The sequence below is a fragment of the Sarcophilus harrisii genome, chromosome 1, assembly GCF_902635505.1.
Source record: "Sarcophilus harrisii chromosome 1, mSarHar1.11, whole genome shotgun sequence".
NCBI lineage: Eukaryota > Metazoa > Chordata > Mammalia > Dasyuromorphia > Dasyuridae > Sarcophilus > Sarcophilus harrisii.
Genome location: NC_045426.1, coordinates 106,870,735 through 106,897,069, shown reverse-complemented (window position 1 = coordinate 106,897,069; position 26,335 = coordinate 106,870,735). Strand labels below are relative to the sequence as shown.

At 32.8% G+C, this 26,335-nt stretch overlaps 1 protein-coding gene across 5 annotated transcripts in view; it reads right to left on the bottom strand.

Moving 5' to 3' along the window:
* The window catches only part of NFIB (nuclear factor I B), a 267,392-nt gene that overhangs the window by 58,267 nt on the left and 182,790 nt on the right, over positions 1–26,335 (bottom strand). For all 5 annotated transcript variants that reach the window (XM_023497947.2, XM_031947144.1, XM_031947108.1 and 2 more), the window contains exons 4-6: positions 24,152–24,220; positions 15,789–15,909; positions 10,969–11,087 (exon numbers count right to left, since the gene is read on the bottom strand). In XM_023497947.2, the coding sequence (XP_023353715.1) occupies positions 10,969–11,087; positions 15,789–15,909; positions 24,152–24,220 (309 nt within the window). The remainder of the gene's footprint in view (positions 1–10,968; positions 11,088–15,788; positions 15,910–24,151; positions 24,221–26,335) is intronic.

Genomic DNA, 26,335 nt, shown 5'->3' with positions numbered 1-26,335 from the left:
GAATATTGTCACAGGATAATGGTCTCCTATTGCTACATCTCTAGTCATTTAGGGAAAATAAATGTTTCAGACTGGCTGAGTCATTTATTTTCAAAGTAGGAGACACTGATCCCATAACAAGGTTCTGTTACAATAACTCAATCTCTATCAATCATTTGTTGTACCAGAATGGCTGAGGACAGGGCATATGCATCTGTGAGAAATGTGCATTCCTCAGGTACAAGCTAAAACATATGGTGCCTCCCAGCACATAAGCACTTCTGCTGTTCAATGATCCAATGAGAGTATTTTTACATTAACTTATTTTTTAAAACAATTGCTTTTTGTTTAGGAGTAAGAAATGCTGTTTTTGAATGGTTCTAAATGATGGTATGTTTTTAGATGATTTTAAGACATTTTTCATTTGACATAAGCCAGTAAAGATTATTTTTGAGATAGCAATTAAGACCTTCAATTGACATGTGTCTGTGTCCAATCTAAAACAGTTTAAGATTATTCTGAAGAAAAATATAATCTTCTTACAGATTTTGCTCTCTATAAGTCTTACTTTCCTTTATCAATGCTCTTCAAAAATGCATACTTCAGGACTAATTCCTGAGCTTTCTTATCATCTATTCTTAATTTTAAAGATCACTGATTTTAAAAACAATGTTTATATGTAGTAGGAGAGGACAGAAAGAAACATAGCTCAAAATTTATTGTAGCCAGTTTTGGCCACTGCTCTGAAAATGCATAATTCAAGACAATTTCCTAGCTCCAGCTCTGCAGGGCAGAACAAAATACTCCCTAAAGCAAGAGAGAAGGAAAGATGGCCATTCCTTTAGAAGAGGAGGCCAAAACTCTCACCCCATGTCTCTTCCTTTTTCAAGACCATAAATTCAAGTTGAGAATTCTTTCATCCACTTCTAAGCATGCCAGTCTTCAATTCAGTAGTAATTTATGATAACTTAAGAGCTCAAAGGAAAAATTACAGACTCATAGGATTCCAAGCTTGAAGAGACTTTAAGATCCAAAAAAAAAAAAAAAATCAACTATTCATTTTACAGAAGAGTACCTGAGGCCTTGAGAAGGTAAGCAACTTGATCAAGCTAATATAGTAAGAAATAATAGTTATTCAAAAGTATTCTCCAAACTACTACCAAAAAATTTAAGATCAAGTTTTACAAATTTGGAAACAGAAATAATCCATTTCTTCCTCCCTAAAAAGATTTAACATGATACTTTATTTATTTTAAAACTTGACTTTTTATAGATTGTCAATTTGGGGAATCATAGGGGATCTGAAATTTATAAATCCTGGGACAAATATTAAATGACAATGTGTTATTAATTCATTCATTCATTTTGCTTTTTTGGATTTTCCTACAAGTATGTAATTATATCTAATATTAATGCTCAACCACAAATGATATACATCATGGGTCCAAATTTCTCATACCTCTTCAGAGCTATAAAGGTTGCTCATTTTTACCATTCTAAAAGCTAGTTTTATATAAAGTACTAGTCAATAACTTTTTTAGTCCTATGATCACACTTTTTTAGTGTGATCAGTGGAACTAAGCAATGACTATCAGTAGCTATGGTTGACACAGTGAGGCTGCCACAAAGGCAGACTTGAAGAAAAGAAGTTGGGGAAAGGAGAGGCACCATTGTATAGTGGTAATAATAATGAAATTTACATATTGCCTTAAAGTTCATGAAGCACTTTACATCTATTATTTCATGTGAGACTTATAATTGCCTTAAGAGATAACTACTAGAGTATTTTCCCCTTTTTAATAAATGAGGAAACTGAGGCTCTGAAAAGGTAAATGACTTGTTCATGGTCATAGCTAGTAAAAGTTACAGGCAGCACTTGAAGTGCTGACTTCAAGTCTAGCACTTTACCCATTATAGCATGAGCATTGTATGTAAAGCTATAATTACATATAGCTAGGTTTTTTATTCAGTATATAATAAATTCAATGTTTGTTTCCAAACTATATTGTCTGTGTTTCTTGACTTCCATTGGTTCTCATCTTTGTACTTTAAAAAATCCTTTAGTGACTTTTTTTTTACTACTATTACTACTACTCTCTTTTGCTTTTTCCTCCTCCTTCTCTTCCTTCTCTATCTCCTCCTCCTCCTCTTCTTTACGTCTTCATCTTGCTCTCTTCTTCTTCCTCCTCCTCCTCTTCTTCTTATTCTCCTCCTGCTCCCCTCTCCCTCCCTTTGCCTTTTCCTCCTTGTCCTCATCCTTGTTCTTCTCATCATCCTTTTCCTCCTCCTTTTCTCCTCCTTCTTGTCTTCTATCTCAATTACTTCTTCTTTGTCAATAAACATTATTGGGAGAATAGAAGACTATTCTCTCTCCCAAATACAACCTTCCCAAAATTACTTGGTCCAGCAAAACAATCTCATATAAATTTGCCATTTCATGTTTGAAAATATATCTCATTATGATCTTTAAGATAGATAGCATGCTTCATCATTGGTCTTTTGGAGGTGTATGATTGTTCAGAGTTCTTAAGCCTTTTGAAGTTTTCTTTATGGTGTTTATTATTATATTATATATGGTGTATATTATATACATAATTATATAACATATATTATTAGATGGTGTAATTATTATATAATTCTATCGGATGTATTAATCTTCCCATGTTTTTAAGAATTTATTTCTTTTGCCATTTCTTATAAGGTAATATTATTACATCACCTTTATAAACTATAATGTGCCCAACTACTCAGCGAAATACCCTCCCCCTTAATTTCTAGTTCTTTGCTACAACAAAAAGTCTAGCATTTTCCCCTGTACCCTACTGTCTTTCTTCCTTCCTCATTTGTAAAATGAGAATGTTGGAGTAAATAATACGCAAGATCCTTTCTAGTTCTAAATTCTATAATTAATAGGGAGAAAAAGAGAACAAAAGGGAGCAAGAGGAGAGATAGAGAAGCAGAAAGGGAGGGAGGGAAGGAAATAGCTGTGGTATTGAGTGATGGAATGACACACAGCAATTATCCCAGGTGCCCCACCATTCTGGTCTAGTGGGCATAACTCTAACTCATATTTCTAAGGCATTTAAAAAATTATCAAGTACTTTTTACATAAGAACTGTGTGAGTGAATTTAGAGTTAGAGGACCTGGATTCAAATCTGTCTTCTGTCACTTGCTTCCTGTGTCTGACCAAGTAAGTGTCTGGGCTTCAATTTGTAAAATGAAGAAATTGGTCCAGATGGCCTTTAAGGTACCATTCTGCTCTAGATCTGTGACCTACTGACCAGAGAACATCTAAATGTCCTTCTAACTTGAAATCCCATAGAAGCTCAGAGAGGCCAAAAGATTATACACAGACAGCTTATAAAAGTGCAGACAGAATCCAAATCAAAGTCTCTGAACTTAACTTATATTTGTTATAGTTATATATATTATATGTATATATAATACATATGTTATATATATATATATTAACATATATATTATATGTATATATATGTTATTATATATATATGTTAACATATATATGTTATATATATATATATTGTTATAGATCAGGTGTCAAAACTGCTCAGATTTCATATATCACCTCCAATACTACTAGCTGTATTATCCTGTATAAGTTACTTTTCAACCTCAATTTCCTCATCTGTAAAACAGGCATAGTATTTGTTTCACAGGACTATAGTACATATTAGATGGGATAAAATATGTAAAAATATTTTCCAAACCTTAAAACACCATAGAAATGTCAGCTATTGATATATACAGACTCTAGCATGATGTTATATTAGCACCATCCTTTTTCTGCCACTATTTTCAGCAATATTCTAATTGTCTTGATTTAATATTTATACATTCTGGGGGTGCCTCATAGAAGTGTACAATGTGAACAGCATAGAATTCAAGATTAGTTCTCAGGTATATATGGCTAAAAAATCTGAACATCTATGCAATTTCATTAAATCAGGCTAAATGGGAAGACAGCCTATATAAACCAGTACAGCGTGTGAATTGTACAAAATTGAAAAGGAATATACTCCTATTGCTTTTTCTAACTATAAAATCCAAAATTATATTGACTATGTATTTCTTCATAAAATTCCTCACTTTCAAAAGTGTTTGTAGCTATCACATCAAAGTAAAAACTAAGACCTTTCACATTATCATATATTGTAAAATAAAAGATACTCTCCAAATCGTTAGAAATGGACTGATCTCTCAACTATATAAAAGTACTTTTACTATGTTGTTTACAATATTCATAAGCCCAGTTCTGTCTGAATAGCCAGAACTCCTAAACAGTTAAGTCCAAATTAATGATAATTTACTATATTGAAATCTTAGTGCTTTTGGAGTTTTGAGGGACTTTGGAGATTGTCTAGTTCAAACCCTATACTATGCATGACAAATGATTACTTGTATCCTTCTAATTCCAAACATCTTTGTATTATTTTAAAAATGCAATTATGACAGGACCTTCCATTCCTCTTTGTTTTAATCACTGGATTAAATTAACCTTATTATAAAGATACTTTTTTCTCTTTCTAACTCTTGGACAACAAATCTTTGGAAGTCTGATAACAAGGTCCTTCATTTGATATTTAGTAAGCAAAATGATATGGTTAATAGAGCAATAATGGAATCTTTGAGAATTTTCAAATTATACAATTTTAGCAGCCTATCAGATTTCTAGGTATTTAAGTAGAATTAAATTTAGTCTCTTCTAAATAGCCAAAGACTATTCTTTGATCAAATCCTCTTCAAATCACAAATCAAAGTGCAAGCATCTAATAAGCATTTACTATGCGTCAGGTACTACATACATTAGAAGCTAGGGATGCAAAAATAAAATTGAAACAATCTTTGCCCAATCTAGCCAAGAAAAACAACATGTATAAATAAAGATACAAAGTAGATATAAGATCATTTTTAGGGAAAAGTATTAGCAGTTGGAGGAATCAAAAAAAGGCCTTTTATAAAAGCCAGCTCTTAAACTAAACTTTGAAGAAAATTGGTAAGAAGGGAAGTAGGGAAAACCAAGACAGAAGACGTGGGCCATGTAAGCTTGACCACAGTATATGTGAAGGGTGAATAGTGCAATAAGGCTGGAACTAGAGGGCTTTAAACACCAAACAGAGGAGTCTATATTTTATCTTAATCAAATCAAATCAAATTGAATAACAGAGGCAGAGGACTTTGCCTGTATCATTTTAATCAGTTAACACCCAGAGAGAACTGATATAGAATGTGTGTCTGTTGTATGTGTGAATCTATGTGTATGTTTGTATCTGTGTATTTGGTGGAGGACAGCTTTTACAATGAGAATAAAACAATAAAAGTTTTACAGAAAGGATAGGATATGGCCCCAAGAGAAAAATATTCCAGGGAATAAGGATTAAAAAAAGAAGTTGCCTTATTTCTTTTTGTCATCTGGCCTAACCTTGCTTCCTATTATAAGATAGGAAGAGATGAAAATAAAGGAGCAAATGTTGACTAATCTAATTCATGTCCCTGTTTATGAAATTAAATTTATGAAAATTAGAGATAATAGAATTTGAAAAAATATTTAACTCTAAAATAATATTTCATTAAAAATATGTATTTTGAAAGGTGATAAATTACAAGAGAGAAACTATTTAAAACAATATGATACTTATATTTCTTAGGATCAAGGCAGTCTAATTTGAAAGAATTTTTCAGATAAAACAACATGGTATATATGTATGAAATGTTCAATTTCTTTAACATATTAAATGTATGTATTTCTCAATTTTCACAATATAGAGAACTTAGTATTTAAATATTAATAGTTTAATTTAAGTGAAATTTTTATTTTTTTATTGTCCACTTATATGTTATTAATGAACAATTCTTAGTCTTTTTTCTATCTTGACTTTATAAAAAAAACTACTAATAAAAAAAGGAAATGTTCAATTTTTAAATTTCCATTTTAATATATTCATTACCCTTATAATTATACAAATTAGGACTTCTAGAACCAATAAATAAATTGGCATATTTTTGCATGAAATAAGAAACATATTAGATTAAAGTTATGTCATTTATGATTCCCTCATTTGAAATAATTCCAAATGAATAAATTTGGAGATTTCTTGTTCAAAGAAAATAATTAGAAGAAGACTAGATAGCATTTATATAGTACTTTAAGGTTTACTAAGTACTTAACAAACATTATTCATTCACAACAACTCTGAGAGAAAGATGATATTATTTATAGACATTTCACAGATGAGGGAATTGATACTTAAGTGCCTTGCTCAGGGTCACATAATAAGTTTCTCAAGAATGGATATGAATTTGAGTCCTCTTGACTCCAAATCCAGTACTCCAACTATCCAGTGTCACATATCTGCTTCTGGAAGATAGGGAAAAGATGAAGGAAGGAGAATAATAGGATTCCTGTTAACACAGTGGGTCACAGGATGGGGTTGGAGTTGGGAGGAAAAGGGTCATCAATGACCCCTTTTTAACTGAAGGTTTCTTTTAACTGCAAACAGAAACAGTCACTCAATCAACCAACCAATATTTATTGATTACCTACTAAAACTAATGTAGGTACGATGCAAAAAAAAAAAAAAATGCAAGATGATATTCTTGCTTGTCTCTTTTCAGTGCCAGGAAGTCAATAAGATAAATATGTATTAAATATCCACCACATGTAACAACTGGCCTAAGTACAGGAAAGCAAAAGGCAAAAAGCAAAAACAAACAAAGGCTTTGCCCTTAAGAAGCTTAATTTATGCATGTCCAAAAGTTTCCTCCTCAGAACAAAGTATTAACTTAAAGATTTAAAGGTGGACAGCAAACATTGTAAAGTATTTTATTATCCCTTTAAAAAAAGCTCATAAAATGAAGCAATTTCATCTGTCTTTGTAAAATTTACAAAGGTAAGATGTACTCTACCTTCTTTATTTTTCACAGATGAAGGTTTCTTCCTACAATGCTTTATTGTATATATTACAACGTCTTTAGGGACTTCAATATTAAAGTGTCAGAGTTTTTTAAGCACACTTGCGAAGGGATTTTTCCCTCTTCCTCTTAACATGATATGCCTTTTTAGGCTTCTGAGATAATTCCAGTCATCTTGACAAAGGAAAATCACCAAGACAATAAAATGATTTAACAAAAGGGAAAGAATGACAGTTTCCCTTCTACTTTTCAAAAATGTTTTATAATATGATATGAGATTGCCTTTATTAAATAGACTGGTAGAGGAATCAACTTTTACAATGTGACACTTTTTGCAATAAAGAACACCTACACTTCTTTGTAATACATCCATCCCCACACATAATTAGCAGCACTGTTATTATTGCTACTATTATATTCCTTGTTCGGTATAATTTTTCTGGAAATGAAAATATAGGTTTGTTTGGAGTAAACCTGACACATAAGCAATAAAATATGAGCTTTAGTTATTTGTCATGCATTTAAGAATGTCTTTTCTCTATTTTGCTTTTTTTTTTCAACTTTTATTGCTTCCCCTCCCCAATTCCCTGATTTTTTTTCCACACCATTCACATTCATAAGGTAATAATTTAGTGGTTCCTCAATGAGGAAATAGGGGGAACTAATGTAAGTTCCTTTTTAAGGGAGACACTGGAAAATGCACAGTCCACAAACAGGATACTTTTTTAGATTACAAAGAAAGTAAGGGAAATGTATGAAAAGAAGTATCAATGACCTGGTCATTGCCATACAAATTGTTCCCTAAAAAGGGTGTTTCCTAACACTATGATTGATTCACTAACAAAATCTCACATTAAAATTTAGGAAATTCTTTTGGATGGTAACCCTCTTCCCTAATATGGTCTGGGAAAGGGCAGAAGTCTGGACAATTGGAAAACTTTTGTTAGGCAAGTCTACCATAGCATTGGAGAAATACTAGGGGCTCTATCAATCATCATCATCTCCACTCCCACACTTTCCATAACTTTCTTGCTATTTATAGTCTAGTGGATAATTATGATACCCAAGGCTGGTGTGGTAGAGTAGAAAGAAAAATTCATTGGTCCAGTGATATAATTGGTCAGGTCTCTGGTCAGGTCATTTCAACTCAAGTGGATATTTATTTTTACATTAGTGCATTTAGTACAATGCCTGGCCCACAGTAGGCATCATGTAAATGCTTATTCCGTTCCTCCTTCATCTTCCTCTTTTGGTTTGGAATAATATGAGTAATAATAGCAACCTTTCCCTAAACCACACTGAAAAAATGATACTAGTCTATTGTTTCCATATGCAAAATGTCTCTTTCTTTGCCTTAGTCTTTTTTCATATATTTAGTTTTCTTCTGACTGTGACCCATTATATTCCTATATACTCTGTTGCCCTTGCAACAAAATCTAATCTTGAACATCAAACTGGTTTCTAAAGACATTAAAGTAACACAATTGTGAATCCCCATCAGAAATTTTCTGTGGGGAGAAATAAAGTTACTGACATCCTGACCACCAGCTTCAGCTACTATCTTTAATCTTTAGTGTCATAAAAATGTTTAACTTCTGTTTTTTTTAACCAGCATGGATTGGAGAAAGACTACAAATGGTTTACTAAGATAGTGGCAAGACAAAACTATGTCAGAAAAACCTCTCTACACTCTTCTTCTTGCTTAGCCCACTCCATTGGGCAGTAAGCAAGAATGAGTCTAACTAGCTTTAAAAAACTAATCTTCCTGATCAATTCTGAGGGACGTGGCCCTCCTCAACAATGAGATGAACCAAATCAGTTCCAATAGAGCAGTAATGAATTGAACCAGCTACACCCAGCAAAACAACTCTGGGAGATGACTATGAACCGCTACATAGAATTCCCAATCCCTCTATTTTTGTCTGCCTGCATTTTTTATTTCCTTCACAGGCTAATTGTACGCTATTTCAAAGTCCGATTCTTTTTGTACAGCAAAATAACTGTGTGGACATGTATACATATATTGTATTTAACTTCTACTTTAACATATTTAACATGTATTGGTCAATCTGCCATCTGGGGGAAGGGATGGGGGAAGGAGGGGAAAAGTTAGAACAAAAGGTTTTGCAACTATCAATGCATATATCTTGTAAATAAAAAGCTATAATTAAAAAAAAAAAAACCCACTAATCTTCCTATATTCCATAGTTGCATGAAGAGCAAGTGGGGATGTTTTCTGAATTTTCAAAATCCATACAAAACATTAATTTTCATAAAACAATGGTAGAAATCATTAAAGCAAAGAGGTTTACCTGAGGGACAGACTGAGAAGAATGTCAGATCCAAGTAGAAAGGGGTGTGTGTGTGACATAATTGTTTATTAGAAAAACACTGAGTGTGAAGAGATAAAAGAGTTCAATTCCTGATTCTAAACTTTAGTAGATATGTAATACTGGGCTAGGAGCTAACTCTCTCCAAGCCTGATTTTTCCTGTGAGCAAAATGGAAATAAGAAATGCACCACCTACCTGACAGAATTGTTATGAGGAAGTGCTCTGTAATCTTAAAGGCTCTTATTATATTATATAATCCTAAATTTAAACATTTTGACATATTAAACTGGAAAATTCTAATATGTTAAATGGAAAGAATCAAGAAGAATTTTTGGAATTCTGAAAAAAAATTAATGTTTTAAACACGTATGAATATACACATACCTATAATATACCAAATGGGAGGAGGCAATGATTTTTAAAATGTAGAAGAAACAGAAAATAATTAAGAAAAAAAAAGTTCACAAGTTATACCTAGAAAGTAAACTAGAATTGAATTAGGAAATCTATGAAAAGGGGGGGGGGAGAGAACTTGAAAAGCAAGAAAAGAAATTCTGAAGAAGGAACTGTATCCTGGTACCACATGATTTTAGCTTTGCCAATTGGGATTTTCTAGGTGTTCAGTTATTTCCAGAAATTATTAAAGAGTCCCCCACAACAGTTCCATTCTTCAAAAAAGTTTTAGCAACCAATGTCACACATGTCAAATTTTTGAAAAGTTAAATTTAAAACCCTGAAAACCATGTCTTGACTATTGCTTTTAATTATTATTTAGTGTGCCTATTAATTTATATTAATTAATTAATTGCCTGATTAAATATTGCTTTTTGTATGAAATTCCATTACAAAGTTTTATACTTAGTCATTGTTTAATTTGCTAAATTGGCACATAAAATAATATACTCAACTTAACATATATATATGTGTGTATCTATATATATTTGTATATAAATAGATGTGTGTGTGAGTATATGAAAAATGCAACTTCTAAAGCATCAATAAAACCTGATTTAAGAGTTAGAAAATATCTAAATATTTTCTCCACTTCTATTTTGGAATTTTATACCTGGATATGCCCAGATGCAGCAAAAAGGACAAATCAAAAACAAAGTTTATTTTTAACAGGACATTTTAGCTACCAGCATCTGCAGATTGTTAAAAGTTCTGCATTTTATCATCAAAGACACATGCAAATGTGTGAATGGATTTGAGCCTGATTAAACTCATTTGTCCCATAGGAAAAAAAGTTTAGTCAATAATAAAATAATGTACTTTTCTAAAAAACAAACAACAGCAGTTCATATTTATATAGTACTTTGTGCTTTCCGCTATTTCATCTGTAACACACCATATTGAACAGAAATACATGAAAATTCATATTTTTCTTATAATCTAGAGGAAATGTTTGATAAGTCTAATACTTATTATATAAATAATAATATTATTAGATAAATTTTTTCTTAGGTGTGGACATAATACTTGAAGTTTCTTTCAAAGAAGATGAGATTCTAAGATTCTATATACATTCACTAAGATGGGACATTTTACTGAATGAACTATGACCAAGAAATAAAGCAGTCCCATAATATAGGTGCATTTCTATGTATACACAAGTATTTGCATATGCATATATGTGTGTATATATATATGTTTGTGCTTGCATGCATGTGCGTGTGTGTAACCATATCATCTAATATATATAGAAAATAACGTCTGAATAACTCACCTTGATCCCTTTCGTGCCATGTCCGACTTGCAGCAGCTGGGGAATTTGGAGAAGGATAAAAGTCTCCTGTAGGACTTGGTTCCATATTTTCATCTATGGATATAGTTTTGGGTCTTTTGCTGTTAAAAATAATAATAAGGTGTTTTTATAAAATTTCTGGAAAAGAATCATCTCCAGTGATACTTTATTGTTAAGACTATGAAGTGGTTGAAGAAGATTTTGTAAAAGGAAATTTTAAAGACTGTAAATAGGACAAAAAGGAAAATTGTTTTTTGGTTGAGATCTGTTGGGAGCATTTGGAAATAGCAGCATACACTTTAAATCATAAATAATAGCGGGTATTTGTAGTTATATACAACAATAATATGTATGTATGTATAATGCACATATTTATAATCACATGTGTATATTATATCATATTATATTGTATTATATCTATATGTAAATATAGATATGAAACAGTATAAAATTATGGCATACATTTCTGACCTTTTCAATTCTACTTCCAAAAAAACATTTAAATGTGAAGGAAACATAAATGTTTAATGTTTTATATGTTAACATTTTTATTTTCTTTTATTTAGATAGCATTCTCTTTCTTCTTGCGTACGGTCTGCTGAAGGACTGCTGAAGTGAATTGAAAGTAAAGGGTTTAGATTTAAATGATGTAATTTGTTTAAGAAAAAGGCTTTTCTCAATCGGAACATATTAAATCTATATATTCCCATAACAGAGGAGAAAAAATATTGTTTTTAAATATGAAATATCGTAATGTTTGATGTCTTCCTCTTTGACACCCTATTAATCAGATAACTATAGCCATGAACATGTTTGTTTTTCATTACAAATGGTTGTTCCTTAACAGCAGTACCCTCAGAACCATAACTAGCAATTTTAGCACATGAGACAAGCAGCACCCTTGTCTTTAAATCAACCTGGTAAAATATGATATAAAAATAATTCAAGTAATTGAAATAAATTCAGCCAAGTAAGAAAGGGCAATAATTATTACAATGACTTATAGCTGCTAAGGGAGAACATGTATTAATTTTTGCACCCTCTAAATTTTTGTTCTCTAATATTCCAAGGAAAAAAATTCAGCCACCCTTCATTTGATGTAGTTCTAGTATTCCTTCTAATTAATGGACATGAGAGAGTTGGAATTGTGTCGATTGAAATATCACTGTATTGAGCCAAAAAAAAAAAAAAAAAAGAAGAAGAAGAAGAAGAAGAAGAAGAAGAAGAAGAAGAAGAAGAAGAAGCATTTTTTATGAATTGTAACCTCCCAAATGTTATAATATTTTACCCAGGAGAAAATACAATTTAGACTTTATGTTAAATTATAAAAATAGAAAGTAATGTATTAGTTTAGTTCTTCCATGTGTAATTCAAAATGTAATTTTATACTATCTAATCTTCATTCAGTTCAATTCTGTCATTCTGGTCAGAGCTTAAGATGTCTTAAAGCTACAGGAGTAAGTGGGAAAAACAGAGGGTAATGTTCACAATGAGGCAGCCTAGGAATGATTACAAGCCTTCTGCTCTTCTGGAGAGCTGAATATTGGAATCTTTTTGAGCACAAGGAGAGAACTAAGTTGATATCTCCTCAGTAAAATATAAGTAAGTAAGTGTCTTAAAGATATGCTTTTTCATTTTTGCTGTATCTCTAGTGCCTAGAAAAGTGCCTGTCACATGGTGTTTAATAAATACTTGTTGATTTGATTTTTAAAATATAATCTGACAATATCCTTGTCAAGTCAGAAGGAAGTAATTTTTGCTCAGTTATAAAATTAAAAGCATTTTCCCTGGCCTCAGCAGGTTAGTTTAGTCATCATGCTGATCTATATAATCTACATAAATGAACATTCGTTATTTTATAATAACATGGCATATTATACCTTTAATGCAAACACAAGCAAATACACAAGTATTTAACTAATTCAAATATAATCAACTCTCAGTTTTCTAGAAGAGGATGAAATACCAGTCAAAATAATCATACCGATAACACAAAACCCATTTCTGTTTAGAATTCATTTTTGTATTGTTATTTGAATATGGGGAGATGTGAGAATTTGTAAGATGTGAAATGAGTTAATAAAACCACAAAGCAAAGACCCAGCTCAATAAAAGCAATTAACTGCAGAGCAATTCCCACCTGACCCCTAGTCCCAATTCATCTCCCTAATCCCATTACAAAAGAGGGTATCCAAAATCAGCTATAATAGTTATTCCTAATGGCTGGTAGGTTTATCAGGAAAGTAATCCCCAAATCTTATCATATAGACCCAAAGTATAGTCATATATGTTGGTCACTGTCAAATCACAAGAAAATGTCCATTGTGATGCTCCAGAGATAAATCCTTAGCCCTATGTGGTTTAAAGTATTTTACTAAAATCTTGGATTTAGCATGCTTATGAAATTATGATGACAAATTGAGTCAGGTCCCAAAAAGATCTCAACAACTTAGAACCCTGGACCAAATTCAGTAAGATTTAATGTAAAGTGAATAAAAGTTTAAAATATTATTTTAAACTAAAAACCAAATCAGTTTCACACGTACAAGATGAGTACAAGATGCTAGACAGCAATTCATCTTTAAACAATTTGAGGTTTTTAGTAAATTGCATAGTTAGACACGACTGAATAGACTGAACAACAACACAATGCTCAATATAAGCCAATGATGTGCTGTGGCAACCCCCAAAGGATAATGTTGTTTTAACAAAGGCTTTATTAAAACTATGGAAGAGACAGGGCTGCTCTATTTTGCCCATAATGAGAAAAGGAGATGGAAAAAAGGAGAAACAGAGAGGGTTTGGGAGTTCTAGTATATGAGGACAAACTCAGAAGCAAAAACATTAAGGAAAGAAAAATGAAGGGGTGACTCTCAGAGGAACTAAGAAAAACAAATCAATGAATAAGTGGAGAGGAATACTAGGAGCTGAAAAAAAGAAAAATCCTACTTTCACTTCCATGTCCTTAGAGATTTAAATTAGAGATTTCCCTATTTCTCTGAGAAAGAAATTATCTTCCTTCTTAGAATAATGTAAGCTCTACATTATTGTCAGTTCCTCATTCTTTGTCAGCTCATATACCCAATCATTTCCAAATCTTGCACTTTTTAATTCTAATCTCTGATATCCAATAATTTTTCTGAATTTAGAATTACCACCTTAATCCACTGGTCAGTCTAGGTTAATGTAATGGCTTCCTAAGTTGTCTCTGTCTCAAATGTATCTCCATTCTGCTTTGCTCTACATCCTGCTGCCTTCTGCAAAAGTCTGACCACATGACTCCTCTACTCAGTTCCAGTTTCTATTGCCTCTAGGACCAAATGGTAATGTCTCTGTTTAGCTTTTAAAGCCCTTCACAATCTGCATCCATCCTATATTTCCATTCTTATTGAGCATCATTTCTCTCTCTCTCTCTCTCTCTCTCTCTCTCTCTCTCTCTCTCTCTCTCTCTCTCTCTCTCTCACACACACACACACACACACACACACACACAAAATGATTCAGCCACACTGGCTTTCTGTTCTCCACAAACCATGTTCCATCTCCCATCTTTGTCTCCAACATCTGAAATGTGCTCTGTCTTCACCTCCAATTTTTTCTTTCATGATAAAACTCAAGTAGTGACTGCTACATAAACTCTTGCCTAGTCCTCTTAGCTGCTAGGACCCTCTCTACCATACTATGTTATATTAGAATACTTCATGTTTTATCTTTATATTTATTCTGCATATGCTCAGGACAAGCTGGACTAAAATAAATAATTGGTATCTGGGTATTCTGTAGAACTAGATTTCACAGAATGGAATTATTGTTATTGTTATCATTTACTATAAATAACAATACACATTTCTCTAGTACTTTAGGCATACAAAGCATCTTTCTCATGACAACTTCGCAAAATAAAGAATGTAAGTAAGGAATATCTCCATGTGAGGTTCAGAGAAATTAAGTTACACATCTAGTACATGTGAGCATCTAGTCTAGGGTTGGTAGTTTGTTTGTGTGTTATGAGACACTGTAGCCATGTAAGGAACACTGGAGTTCACATTAAACAAAGCCAAAAGACCATAGTGAAAATATAAATTGACTGTTGCTTAGGATATTACTTTTGAAACTGTTTATGTCTGTAGGATTCCTCTGTGATGTTTTTAAGAAATATTACCTCATTATTAAATAAGAACACATTTGAAAAGAGCTTACAGCAGGGCCTGACACATAGCAGAAGTTTTCTAAATTTGTAGTTCTCTTCTCTTTTTGATGCATGTCCCTAAATTAGGACTATTGAAACAGAATTGAAATGGATTATCTTCGCCATTATAAGATATTTTAAGTAACTCCTAGAAATACCTCGTAGAATTGTAGGATTTCATGAAACTGTTCAAAAATCTCTGTTCTCCTTGTTACTGGAAATGTTGAGCTTTCTCTCATTATTCAATCAATTATTTAAAAAAAAAAAAAAAAGATTTTAGGGGCAATTAGGTACACAGAGGATAGAGCACCATCCCTAGAGCCAGAAGGACCCGAGTGCAAATCCAGTCTCAGATACTTGACTAGTTGTGTGACCTTAGGTAAGTCACCCTGGGCAACTTTCTTTGCCAATAGATAGATGATAGATAGATAGATACCACAGATATTTTTAAATTTGATCTTACCGAAAAATTATACTCATTGATATTCATTTAAAAATGAATTTAAGGAAGTCCCAGAATCTTGTAAAAATCATTGAGAATTATGTAAATACTTGCTTTTCTCCCTTTCCCATCAAAGTGCTAAAATGCTGCAGATATGTGAAAGAACTTTACCTGCTTGGTGGAGAAGACAGTGACCTTTGTAGATTTACACCAGAGTTCATATCATGGTAGTATGGCTGGCTCGGGATCTCTCCAATAGGGAAATTTACCCCAGTTCCCTGGGTTATAGGTGCTGAAGTGTGAAAGAAATGACATATAAAATTAACATTTAAATTCAAATTTACTAGTATATGAAGAAATCTTGCAAATATTATTTACCAGTATATACTAATATTTACCTACATTTATTCCACAGTAGTAAGAAAGTAATACATAATTAAGACTTAAAACACACACACACACCACACACATGATCTGTCCATATTTATATGTGCTTCTAAATGCAAAGACAGAGCACCAAACATCTTTGAAATGTTTTCTTATTCCATTTTTGGATCAATCATTGTGTTTTTTATTTTCCAGAAAGTTATTAACAACACATATTTGTAAATCAATTTATTTTAAATGTACTAGATGAGGTATTAAGTAATAATGTCCTTTTAAAAAAATACTTCAAGTACTAGTGAGAAGCTTGCTTTACTTTAAATGAAAACATTGCAATGCATCCTTTCATAATTCAAAGACTCCTTTGGTAGTGTGAATTTACTCCCTAAAGTATGTTTTATAAATCCAGATGTTTACTTTTATTAAAGCACACCACATCTGCAATATACCCAAAAAAGCCCTCATGTTTTATTCTCTTACATGATTTCTTTCCTTCCCCTTCCCCCAGCCCCAAATTTTCTGGATTACATATGGGATTTTTTTTCCCTCCTCATAATTTCCTCCTTCAGGCTACCATAGTTGTCAACATAGCAGGAACAGTTCTGAGGACTTGGTAAAAAACAGTTGAAAAGACATAAATTACCCTGTTTGCCTTAAGTTCATTCATTCAACAAGTTATTTATTGTGCCTATTGTGGGGACAGCACTAAGGGAACCTGCAGTGAGGATGCAAAAAAAAAAAAAAAATTAAGACACAATTGGTCTCTGCCTTTAATAAACTGAGAGACTTTTTGGGAGGACAAGGCATATGGGTGTGAAATGCTTAAATTACAATGCCAGACACCAAATGATTAGGCAACAAAATAATCAGTAGAGACAAGAAGTGCTTTTAGAGTTAAGAACCCAGGAAAAATCACTGTCATCTAAAATGATAGAAGAAAGCTCCTTGGATCAGGAAGACTTTGAGTGGGCCCTAAAGAAAGGTTAAAAGTTGGATTGGTAGCGAAACGGGGAAGACTTTCTGAACAACTGATGTAGCATGAATAAAGGCACAGAGATGGGAATGAGCATGGATGCTCCAGGAAGAGTGAAAAGGCTTGCCTAGATGAAATGAATGGAAAGGTTTTTAAGAACTGTTTGTATTTCTGCTAATCCAGAGAAGCGCTGCATGGGAGAATCATGCTATAGACTATAGTGTATCAATGGGAACATTCATAGGATTTATTCTATAATTACTTTATTTTTCCTTCCAAATACTCCCAAATTAATTTTTTAAGAAACCATGATAATATTATAATGTTTTTATATTATATGATGTCAATGGAGTTATAGATTTTGTAACATCTCTTTCTGGGACTTTTTATAAACATTCTGAATTATATTATATTAGCAATTACCATTCAGGCAGATAAGATGGATAGCTCTACCAAGTAAAACTTTTTTTAAGTTTCCTTTTAGAGAAATAATATGAAAAGATCACAAGTCTATCAGAGGTCCTCACCAATGAAAAATAATGTCATTATGATGACCAAACTCTTTGTCCATAAAAAAATTAAACAACCCTCCCCCCCCCCAAGTATGAATAGCTAAAGACAGCACTTCTGGGGGCATCTGTCTTATTTTAAACATCAATATACCTATTGTTTTCTATATAGTATGTTTTAACTTCCTTTTATACTTCAAGTATAATTGTATGCTATGTAATTTGGCATCTAAAAGTCTGAATGCTTTTGACAGCTAAAGTACAATTTTGTTTGTTGTGGCTTGAGGTACATTGGAGGTTAAGCACATGCAAGGTAGGAAATTCCACCATAACCACATGCTTTTAAGCTTACTGTTAGAACATTATTATATACTTGGAAGCTGTATGTGTGTGTGTGTGTGTGTGTGTGTGTGTGTGTGTGTGAGAGAGAGAGAGAGAGAGAGAGAGAGAGAGAGAGAGAGAGAGAGAGAGAGAGAGAGAGACAGAGAGAGAGAGACAGAGACAGACAAAGAGAGACAAAGAGAGACAGAGACAGAGAGAGAGACACAGAGAATGAGAGTGGGGAAGGTGGGTATTGAGTGAAATTAAATTTGCTTTCTAATGGAAGGCTACTTGAAACTATTTAAAACAATGATATAGATCCTTTCCATTTTAAGTGATAATTCATTATACAATCTATAAATCTTCAATTTATAACTCTCATGAGCTAATTCAAGATGAAAAAAAAATCTTATAACTTAAATCACTTTTCTCTGTCTGATTGTGCTGACTAAATTTCTTATAATAATGATAATGACAATAGCTAGTATTTATATACTAGCTATTTATTTTTAAGATTTGCAAAGAACTTTAATAATATTAATTCATTTAATGTTTACGACAATCCGAGGTGGTAGGTGTTATTATTGTCCCCATTATACAGAAAAGGAAATGAGGTTGAGTACCTAGCCAAAATCATACACACTCCCACATATTTGAAATTGGATATGAATTCCAAGTTTTCTGGAATACAGATCCAACTTTCTATCTTGTTCACCACATATCTGTCTTGATAATAATGGCTGCTGTCACATAGTACTTTATATACAATCATCTCAATACATTCTCACCAATTTACATATTGGTGAGGCTCAGAGAAAGAAATGAAATGACCAAATACATAAACATGATGAGAAGTAAAAATGCTAAAATTCAAAGTCAGATTTTTCACTCATGTCTAGAATATTTTTCATTAATCCATTTTACTTTCCCTTTACAGTAAACTTTATCTTATCACTGTTCTGTAAAAATTTTAGATCAGACAATGGGAATTTTCGAAACTATTGGGCCACAAAATTTGTATCAGAACAGCAACAGGAATGATAAACTATTTATCATCAAGCACCATCAAACGATTATGAGAATTTGTACTTCATCCAAAATGAGAGACTAAACCAGAAAAAAGTATATTTCATAACTAATATTTCTAAAAATGTAAATGCCAAAATAAGAGCTTGTCAGAATGCCTTTTTAGGGCAGGATAAATGATCCCTTTTTATAAACTTCAAAAATCAATATAAAATCCTCTTTTAGCTTTTAAAAGCTCTTCACAACCTGCTCCTAACCTTTTTTCCCTTCTTAGCTTATACTTCATTTCCCTTCTTCATACTCTCCAGTCCTTCCATTAGCACTGGCTTCCCAATCCTGGCTGGTCCCCATATCTGAAATGCTTTCCCTCCTCATCGCCACTCCTCAGCTTCCCTAGTTTTCTTTAAGATTCCACTCAAATCCCATCTTGTGTTTCCCCAATTTCTCTTCCTACTAGTATTGTCCTTTTGAGACTATTGTTCTTTTGAGATTGAGATTTTGAGATCTTCCATTCCCATCATTGGAATTTTTATAATAAATATTTGCAAAATTTTGCATGTCTCCCCATTAGAGTGTGATTCCTTCAAGGCATGGGTCACAATTTTACTGTTCTTTGTTTTTCCTCTGAATCCCTGCAGTTAGCACAGTGCCTGGCACATAGAAAGGGCATAATAAATCTTGTTAACTTTGGGAATGACTATAACTTATTCTATAATCAAAATTTCCAGACTTTATATCTGAAGATTGCTAAATAAAAATGTTTATCAGAAGCAAACATAAAATAGTACCTTTCTAGGGAAAGCTATGGAAAAAAATAAAAGGATATACATGTGTACTATAGCAATTTGGTGCATTTATGTGTAATAGAGGCAGTTAGATGAAGCATTAAAACTGAGAATTAGAAGACCTGAGTTCAAATTTAACCTCAGATAATCAGATAACAAGGACAAATCATTTAACTTCTGCTTGTCTCAGTTTCTTAATCTGTAAAATGGGATGACTGCTCAAGATCATCATGAGGATCAAATGAGATAAATTATATAAAGCATTTTATATAAAATATACTATATATATATGAATAATACATATTATATATAAAATACTATATAAATGCTAGCTATTATTAGAATTATCATGTGAGAACTTTATCTTCTGACAAATGTACTTGCTCATATTTAGGTACATTCCATCTTTGACCAAGAGTTCATCATTCCTATACTTTATGCCATAGTTCAGAAATAGGTAGCACTGTTCTAACCAGATATTTATTTCTCAAATCCATCTTTATAATCTGAAACATGTATATTCAATTGATACCAGTGAAGAAAAACTACCAGTAGTCCCTACACTCTTAGGTTTCTTGCCAGAATTTCATATTCCATATTCAACACTCTTCCTCACAACTGTTCTTTCAATCAATCAGCAAGCATTTATCAAAAACTCATTTTATGCTGGGCATTGTCTCAGGCAGTGGAAATACACATGAAATAAATTAAGGAATCCCTACTCACAAGAGTTTAAATTTTAACAAGCTATATAGTCTTCTGTGCCTAAGTTTGATCAGATTATATATGAAACATTTTCATCGGATGGGGACTATGGTTAAAGATAGACAGAAGCATTTATTAGGCACCTATTATATGTTGGGCAGTATGCTTGGACGTTTACAAGTGTTGTCATTTGATCCTCACAATAAACTTGAGAGATGCTATTAATATTACCATTTTAGAGTTGAAAAAAATAAATGCAAGGAGAGAGTAAATGACATGCCCAGGGCCTCACAGAGAGAAAGTCACTGAAGCTCAATTTTAATTCAAGTCCAACTGCAGATCCACTGTCCTACTCTCCAGAGGACAGTGTTGAGGATAATAAGAAGGCTAGAAAATAAGCCATTTGAGGACTATTACAACTGAAAATATTTAACTTATAGAAAAGAAGCCTTGGTGAGAACTGCTTTAAGTCAATGAAGAATTATTAATGGGGAAGATGGATTAGACTTCCTTTGCTTAACCTCAGAAGTCAGGACTAAAAACAGTATGAAGGAGAAAAGGGGGAAAAAATGCAGAGCTAAGTTTATGCTGGATATAAGAGAAAACTTCCCAGGAAAACAAGTTATACAAAAAAAGTACTGCCCCAAAAGAATTTCCCTTTACCGAAGTTGTTTAATCAAAGATGGAGTTAATCAATTGATCAAACAAACAACAAGAACCTACTAAGTTCCAAATATGTACCAGATAGTGTAACTGGTACTGGATATATAAATGCAAAAAAAGAGGAGGGAGGGAGGGAGGGAAGGAAGGAAAGGAAGGAAGAGAAGGAGAGAAGAAAAGAGGGAGGAAGGAAAGGAAGGAGGGAGGAAGAAGTAGAGGGAGAGAGGAAGGAGTAGAGGGAGAGAGGGAAGCAAGGAATCCTGCTTTCTCAAGGAGCATCCATTCCATCAAGGAGGCAAAAGGAAGCAACTGTTGGGAATACTGAAGATTTTCCTATTGTAGTATAGGCTGGATTAGATGACCTCTGAAATTGAGGTTCAGAGATTCTATGATTTGTCAAAGCACTTGACATGTCTTAGAACACCAGTTAAATTTGAGATTGTTATTATAGAAAAACAATGGCAAATAAAGTCGTAAGGGAGTTGTTAAAAACACTTCATAAATTAAACTATTTTCAAGCATCCTCAAGCATTTCTGCAGAATAGATTTACATACCCCCAGTTGGTACAGTAATCACAGATCAGTCGTCCCCTTATTATAAGAAGTGTCCTAGGGGCCTCCACTAAACAACAGTTTGAACCACTGAGCTGTTAATCTAGCTTCCCTATTGCACATGTAGAAATAAAACCCAGTGTGTGTCAGAGGAAAAATATGAACCCAGGCCTTCTTGACTTGGAAGGTAAGCCCTGCATCCTCACGTTGCTTCCTAATCCTATTAGTTAGTGCTTTGTCCCTCCTCAAATGAATACCCAAATAGCTGTTTATATTTAGAATCCCCTAAACAGTATGAATTTTTGAAATCAGGAACTATTTTCTGTTCTATTTTTGTATCCCCAGGGCCTAGCATAGTGCTTTACCATAGTATGGACTTAGTAAATGTTTATTAGGTTGAACTGGATTAACTAAGGAAAAGTCACTAAACCTCATCTGAAAAATGGGCACAATTATATTACATGACCTACATCACAGGTTTGTTGTGCTGGTTAAATAGTATCATGTATGTAAACCTTAAAGTAACATAACAAGGTTTGCTGAAATATGCTTTTTGTTGGACCCTAAACCATATTTAACCACTTGGTTCTCTCATTCTGAACTAGTCACTTCAGCAAACAAAATTAGTACTCATTTGAACACTAGCTAAAATGACATATTTAGCCTGATATAAACAGTTTCAGGATCGCATAGTGCTTTCCTTACAAAATCCAGTGAAGTGAATAGAGCAAATATACTCATTTTGCAGATGAGAAAATCTGAGTTTCAAAGAAAACCCAGAAGGTATTTGCATGGCATGTAGATAGTAGGTATCTAATCCAAGATTCAACTCTTAGATTCTGTCATTAGAGCCTAATCCTATAATTCAAAAAAAATTATAGGTCACAACCCCATATGGGGATGTGTAAGTGTATGTGAGGGCCATGAAAAAGTAGACTACAGTAAAAAAAATATCAAATATTCTACCAAAACTTAATTCTTTATGAAAAAATAAGAAAGCACAACTATTTCATTAATATGCAAATTTGCTTTTGTCTTTAATAAATAATAAAAGTATATCTATATATATAGATAGATATATACCAAAGAATTGCTTTAAAATAAATTTATGATTTACTTAGTAAATGTATGATTTGTAAACATATCTTATATACCTATATAGTCAGGGTCGAATAAAAATTTTCTCAAGAGAAAAGGTGTAGTAAATAGAAAAAAATTTAAGAATACCTGAATCTCGAACTTGACCCAAAGTGTTTCTGGCAGCATTGTTTGCATGCACAGTGCAAAATGTGCATATTGTATGTTCAAAACTAAGGATGCAGTGAAGTTGCATGATACAGGCAAATGCTGCCAGAAACACCTTGGATTCATTACACATTTGATTTTGAAATAATTTTTGATCATAGTATTCAGAAACTTTTTATTGTTGCCAAATTTTTTGAGACCCCAACCCTATTATGGGAGTTTCAACTCACAGTTTAAAATAAGCTTTGCTCTAATCCACCATAACATTCCTGCCTCATGCTGGAGCTGCACTTTGCTCTCTACAAAGCTTATCAAGGCATTTTTATCTAAAAGCAACAAAGATTCTGATCTGGAAAAGAAGTCCAGCCCAGAAGCAAATAGGCTAATGCACTGTGCCTACATTCATTTGAACATTATTTCAGAAAGAAAGGGAAAAGTTAAAACTTTGCTCTTGTATTTAGATAGCCAAAATAGTAGGAAAGAGAGTAATAAGAAAATCACCTATTCCCTTTAAGAGAGGTATATGAAAAACTCAAGACAAAAATAAGACAAAAGACTCAATCAAGGAGGCTTTCATTTGATTAGATCTCTTGTCAGGGGAGCCTAACCAAGAAATGTCCAGAATAGTATCAGAGAAGTAATATATCATAAACAACTGGTCATTACTGGTCTTGATAATAATGCTTCCTATCTATTTGCAATCATAATTGGCAAAGTTGTCTTTTTTAAAATCCCTCTGCATTCTGCATGTTAGGTGCATGTCCTATAACTAAAGAAAAGTAGGAAAAAACCATATTAATAGGAAATATGTATGTTATAACTATATTCATTTAATTGATCATAATTCCTTTGAAATAAGCTTCCATTAAAGGCCATAAAGTTGAAAAGAGAAGCAAATAACACCTATATCAATAATTCAGAGAAAGACTTGTGCATACTATACAATGTTGTATAGTCAGAACTTAAAATGCAATAAAGCTGCCTGATGCAACCCAGTCAAGTATTGCCAGAAACACCTTGGATTCATCACGCATTTGATTTTGGATTAATTTTTGATAATTCAGAAACCTTTTACTGTTGCCAAACATTCAGTTACACAACTCAATTTAGGGGTTGCAACTGTGGTATTAACCATGGATATTTTGATATATTTTAGAAAAGGGAGAACAAATAGATTTTTGATTTCACAAAAAAAAAAAAAAAAAAAAAAACATTGATTTTTGGAAAAGCAAAGCTTTCCTTTCCCTTCTCAGTAAAGAAGTCTAAAATAGTTCTTGTTCAATTTGGGATTTTAATATTTTGAACTACATAGGAAACATTTTCAATAAACATATGAATTAAATAACAACTACAAAAAAAGAATGCACAACTTACTTCTGGATACTCTCACAAGTTCTGCCACGTTGAAGACTCCAGATTTTACAAAACTATCCTCAAGATACCCTGAAAAGGAACAATAGAAATAATTAACATGTGCAAGAAACCAATGGAAAGGTTTAGAAATAAAAATGGGTTTAAATTTCTTAAACAGAAGAAAAAGAATGTTAGGATAAGAGAAAATACCTTTAGCCAACAGAAAGCTCCATAAATTCAGTCTCCTGGACGTAAATACAGTTTGTATCAACAAACATATTTCAGTGACTTAGCCCCTCTATTCTTTAGTCACTCTTTCTTCCTGGAATAGGAATCCCATTCTGGCAGAGATTGGTGAATACACAGGCAGTACATGCACTACACCTCTCTCACTCTCAGATCTTACCTCTGCTGGCCATTATTTCAGATATTTAATCAATTCTACCCCATACTCTAGGCCAATTCCAAACTTGCTTCAGGAGGTTTATCTTGGTCCAGAGTATATCTAAGGTCATGAAGATTTAGATCTCTCCAAAATATCAGTTGGTTAGTTGTAGGACTTTGATTTACATCCCCAAGAGGGATGTGATAGGAACAGTTCAGAAAATAAAGATTTAGTTTAGACTATAATACTCCTTAAGAAACTTGAAGCTACTTAAAGAGTCCTTAAAAATTGGCAAAAGTCTAGAAGAGTAAAAGATTACAAAAGTTGGTAAGGAGAAAGAACTTGCAGCATCAAGCCAGGAATAGATATTAGAAATAGCTATCCGGGAACTACTTTCAAGTTTTTTTTTTTTCAGCAGAAAAAATCATTAAACTGTCTTTGAACTGAAGAGATTGTTTAAAAGACATATCACTATTCAATTATCACTTAACCTCTCTTTGACTCAGTTTCCTCATCTATTAAATGAGGTTAATGATAATATCTACCTCACAGAATTATTATGAGGTAAGGTAGTGCATTATAAAGCACTTTGTAAAACATAAAGTACTCTATGAATATTTATTATCATATGTATATCTAGTAATTTTCTGTCAATTTTGAGGTTTTTAGTAAATAATTAAGAAACAAAATCTATTGAACTTTAGATATTGCTGATAAACAATGTTTCAAAACTATGTAACATTTTCACACCTATCAGCTTAATTTAGACTTTGCTACTTGGACATTTTATTCTAAATTCATTTTCATAGAGACACTGCTCTATTCAGATAGCATTCAAAATCTTCCATATTTTGGCAGCAACCATCTTTATAATCTTAGTTCTCCTCATTTCCCCCTCTTGGATAGTTTCCAGAAGTCCTCAAACTTTTTAAATAGGGGGCCAGTTCACTGTCCCTCAGACTGTTGGAGAGCCGGACTATAGTAAAAACAAAAACTTTGTTTCATGGGATTTTAAATAAAGAAACTTCATAGCCCTGGGTGAGGGGGATAAACGTCCTCAGCTGCCGCATCTGGCCCACGCACCATAGTTTGAGGACCCCTGGTTTTAAATTAAACAAACTGCAAAACTTAAATTCCACAAATACATTTTGTGTTCTCCATTCTCTTTGCTCATTCTGAAGGCCCTTCTCATTGTCTCCACCTATTAAAATCCTACTCATCCTTCAAAGTACAATAAAAATGTCACTTTATACTTTTGCCTTGTTACTTCGGTAAGAAATGAGTTTCTCTCCTAAACATGTGTATCATTTTTGTTTGGACCATTTATATTCATTTATTAAATTACTTGTATTATCTATGTTTATGTATCTTATCACCCCTGGTAGTCATAGAATGTCAGCACTGAAAAGAACCCTTCAGGTTACCTTGTTCATGACTTCCCAATTTTATAGATGGGAAATTGAAACTCAGAGTGATAAAATAATTTGCCCAATAGGTGCAACTGATAGAGCACTGGGCTTGGAATCAAGAAGTTAAAATCTGGCCTCAACACTTATTAGCTGTGTGACTCTAGGGAAGTCACTTAACCCTGCTCACCACAGTTTTCTTATCCATAAAATGAGGTGGAGAAAGAAATGATAAATCACTCTGGTGTCCTTGCAAAGAAAACCCCAAATGGGCTAATAATGAAGAAGAGTAGGACAAGACTGAAAAGTGACCCAACAACAACATGAAAATAGTTGTGGGAAGAATTTTAACTATAATAGAATTATAGAATCTATGTTGTAATGTAATAGACTTTGCAGAAGTGCCTGCTGGAT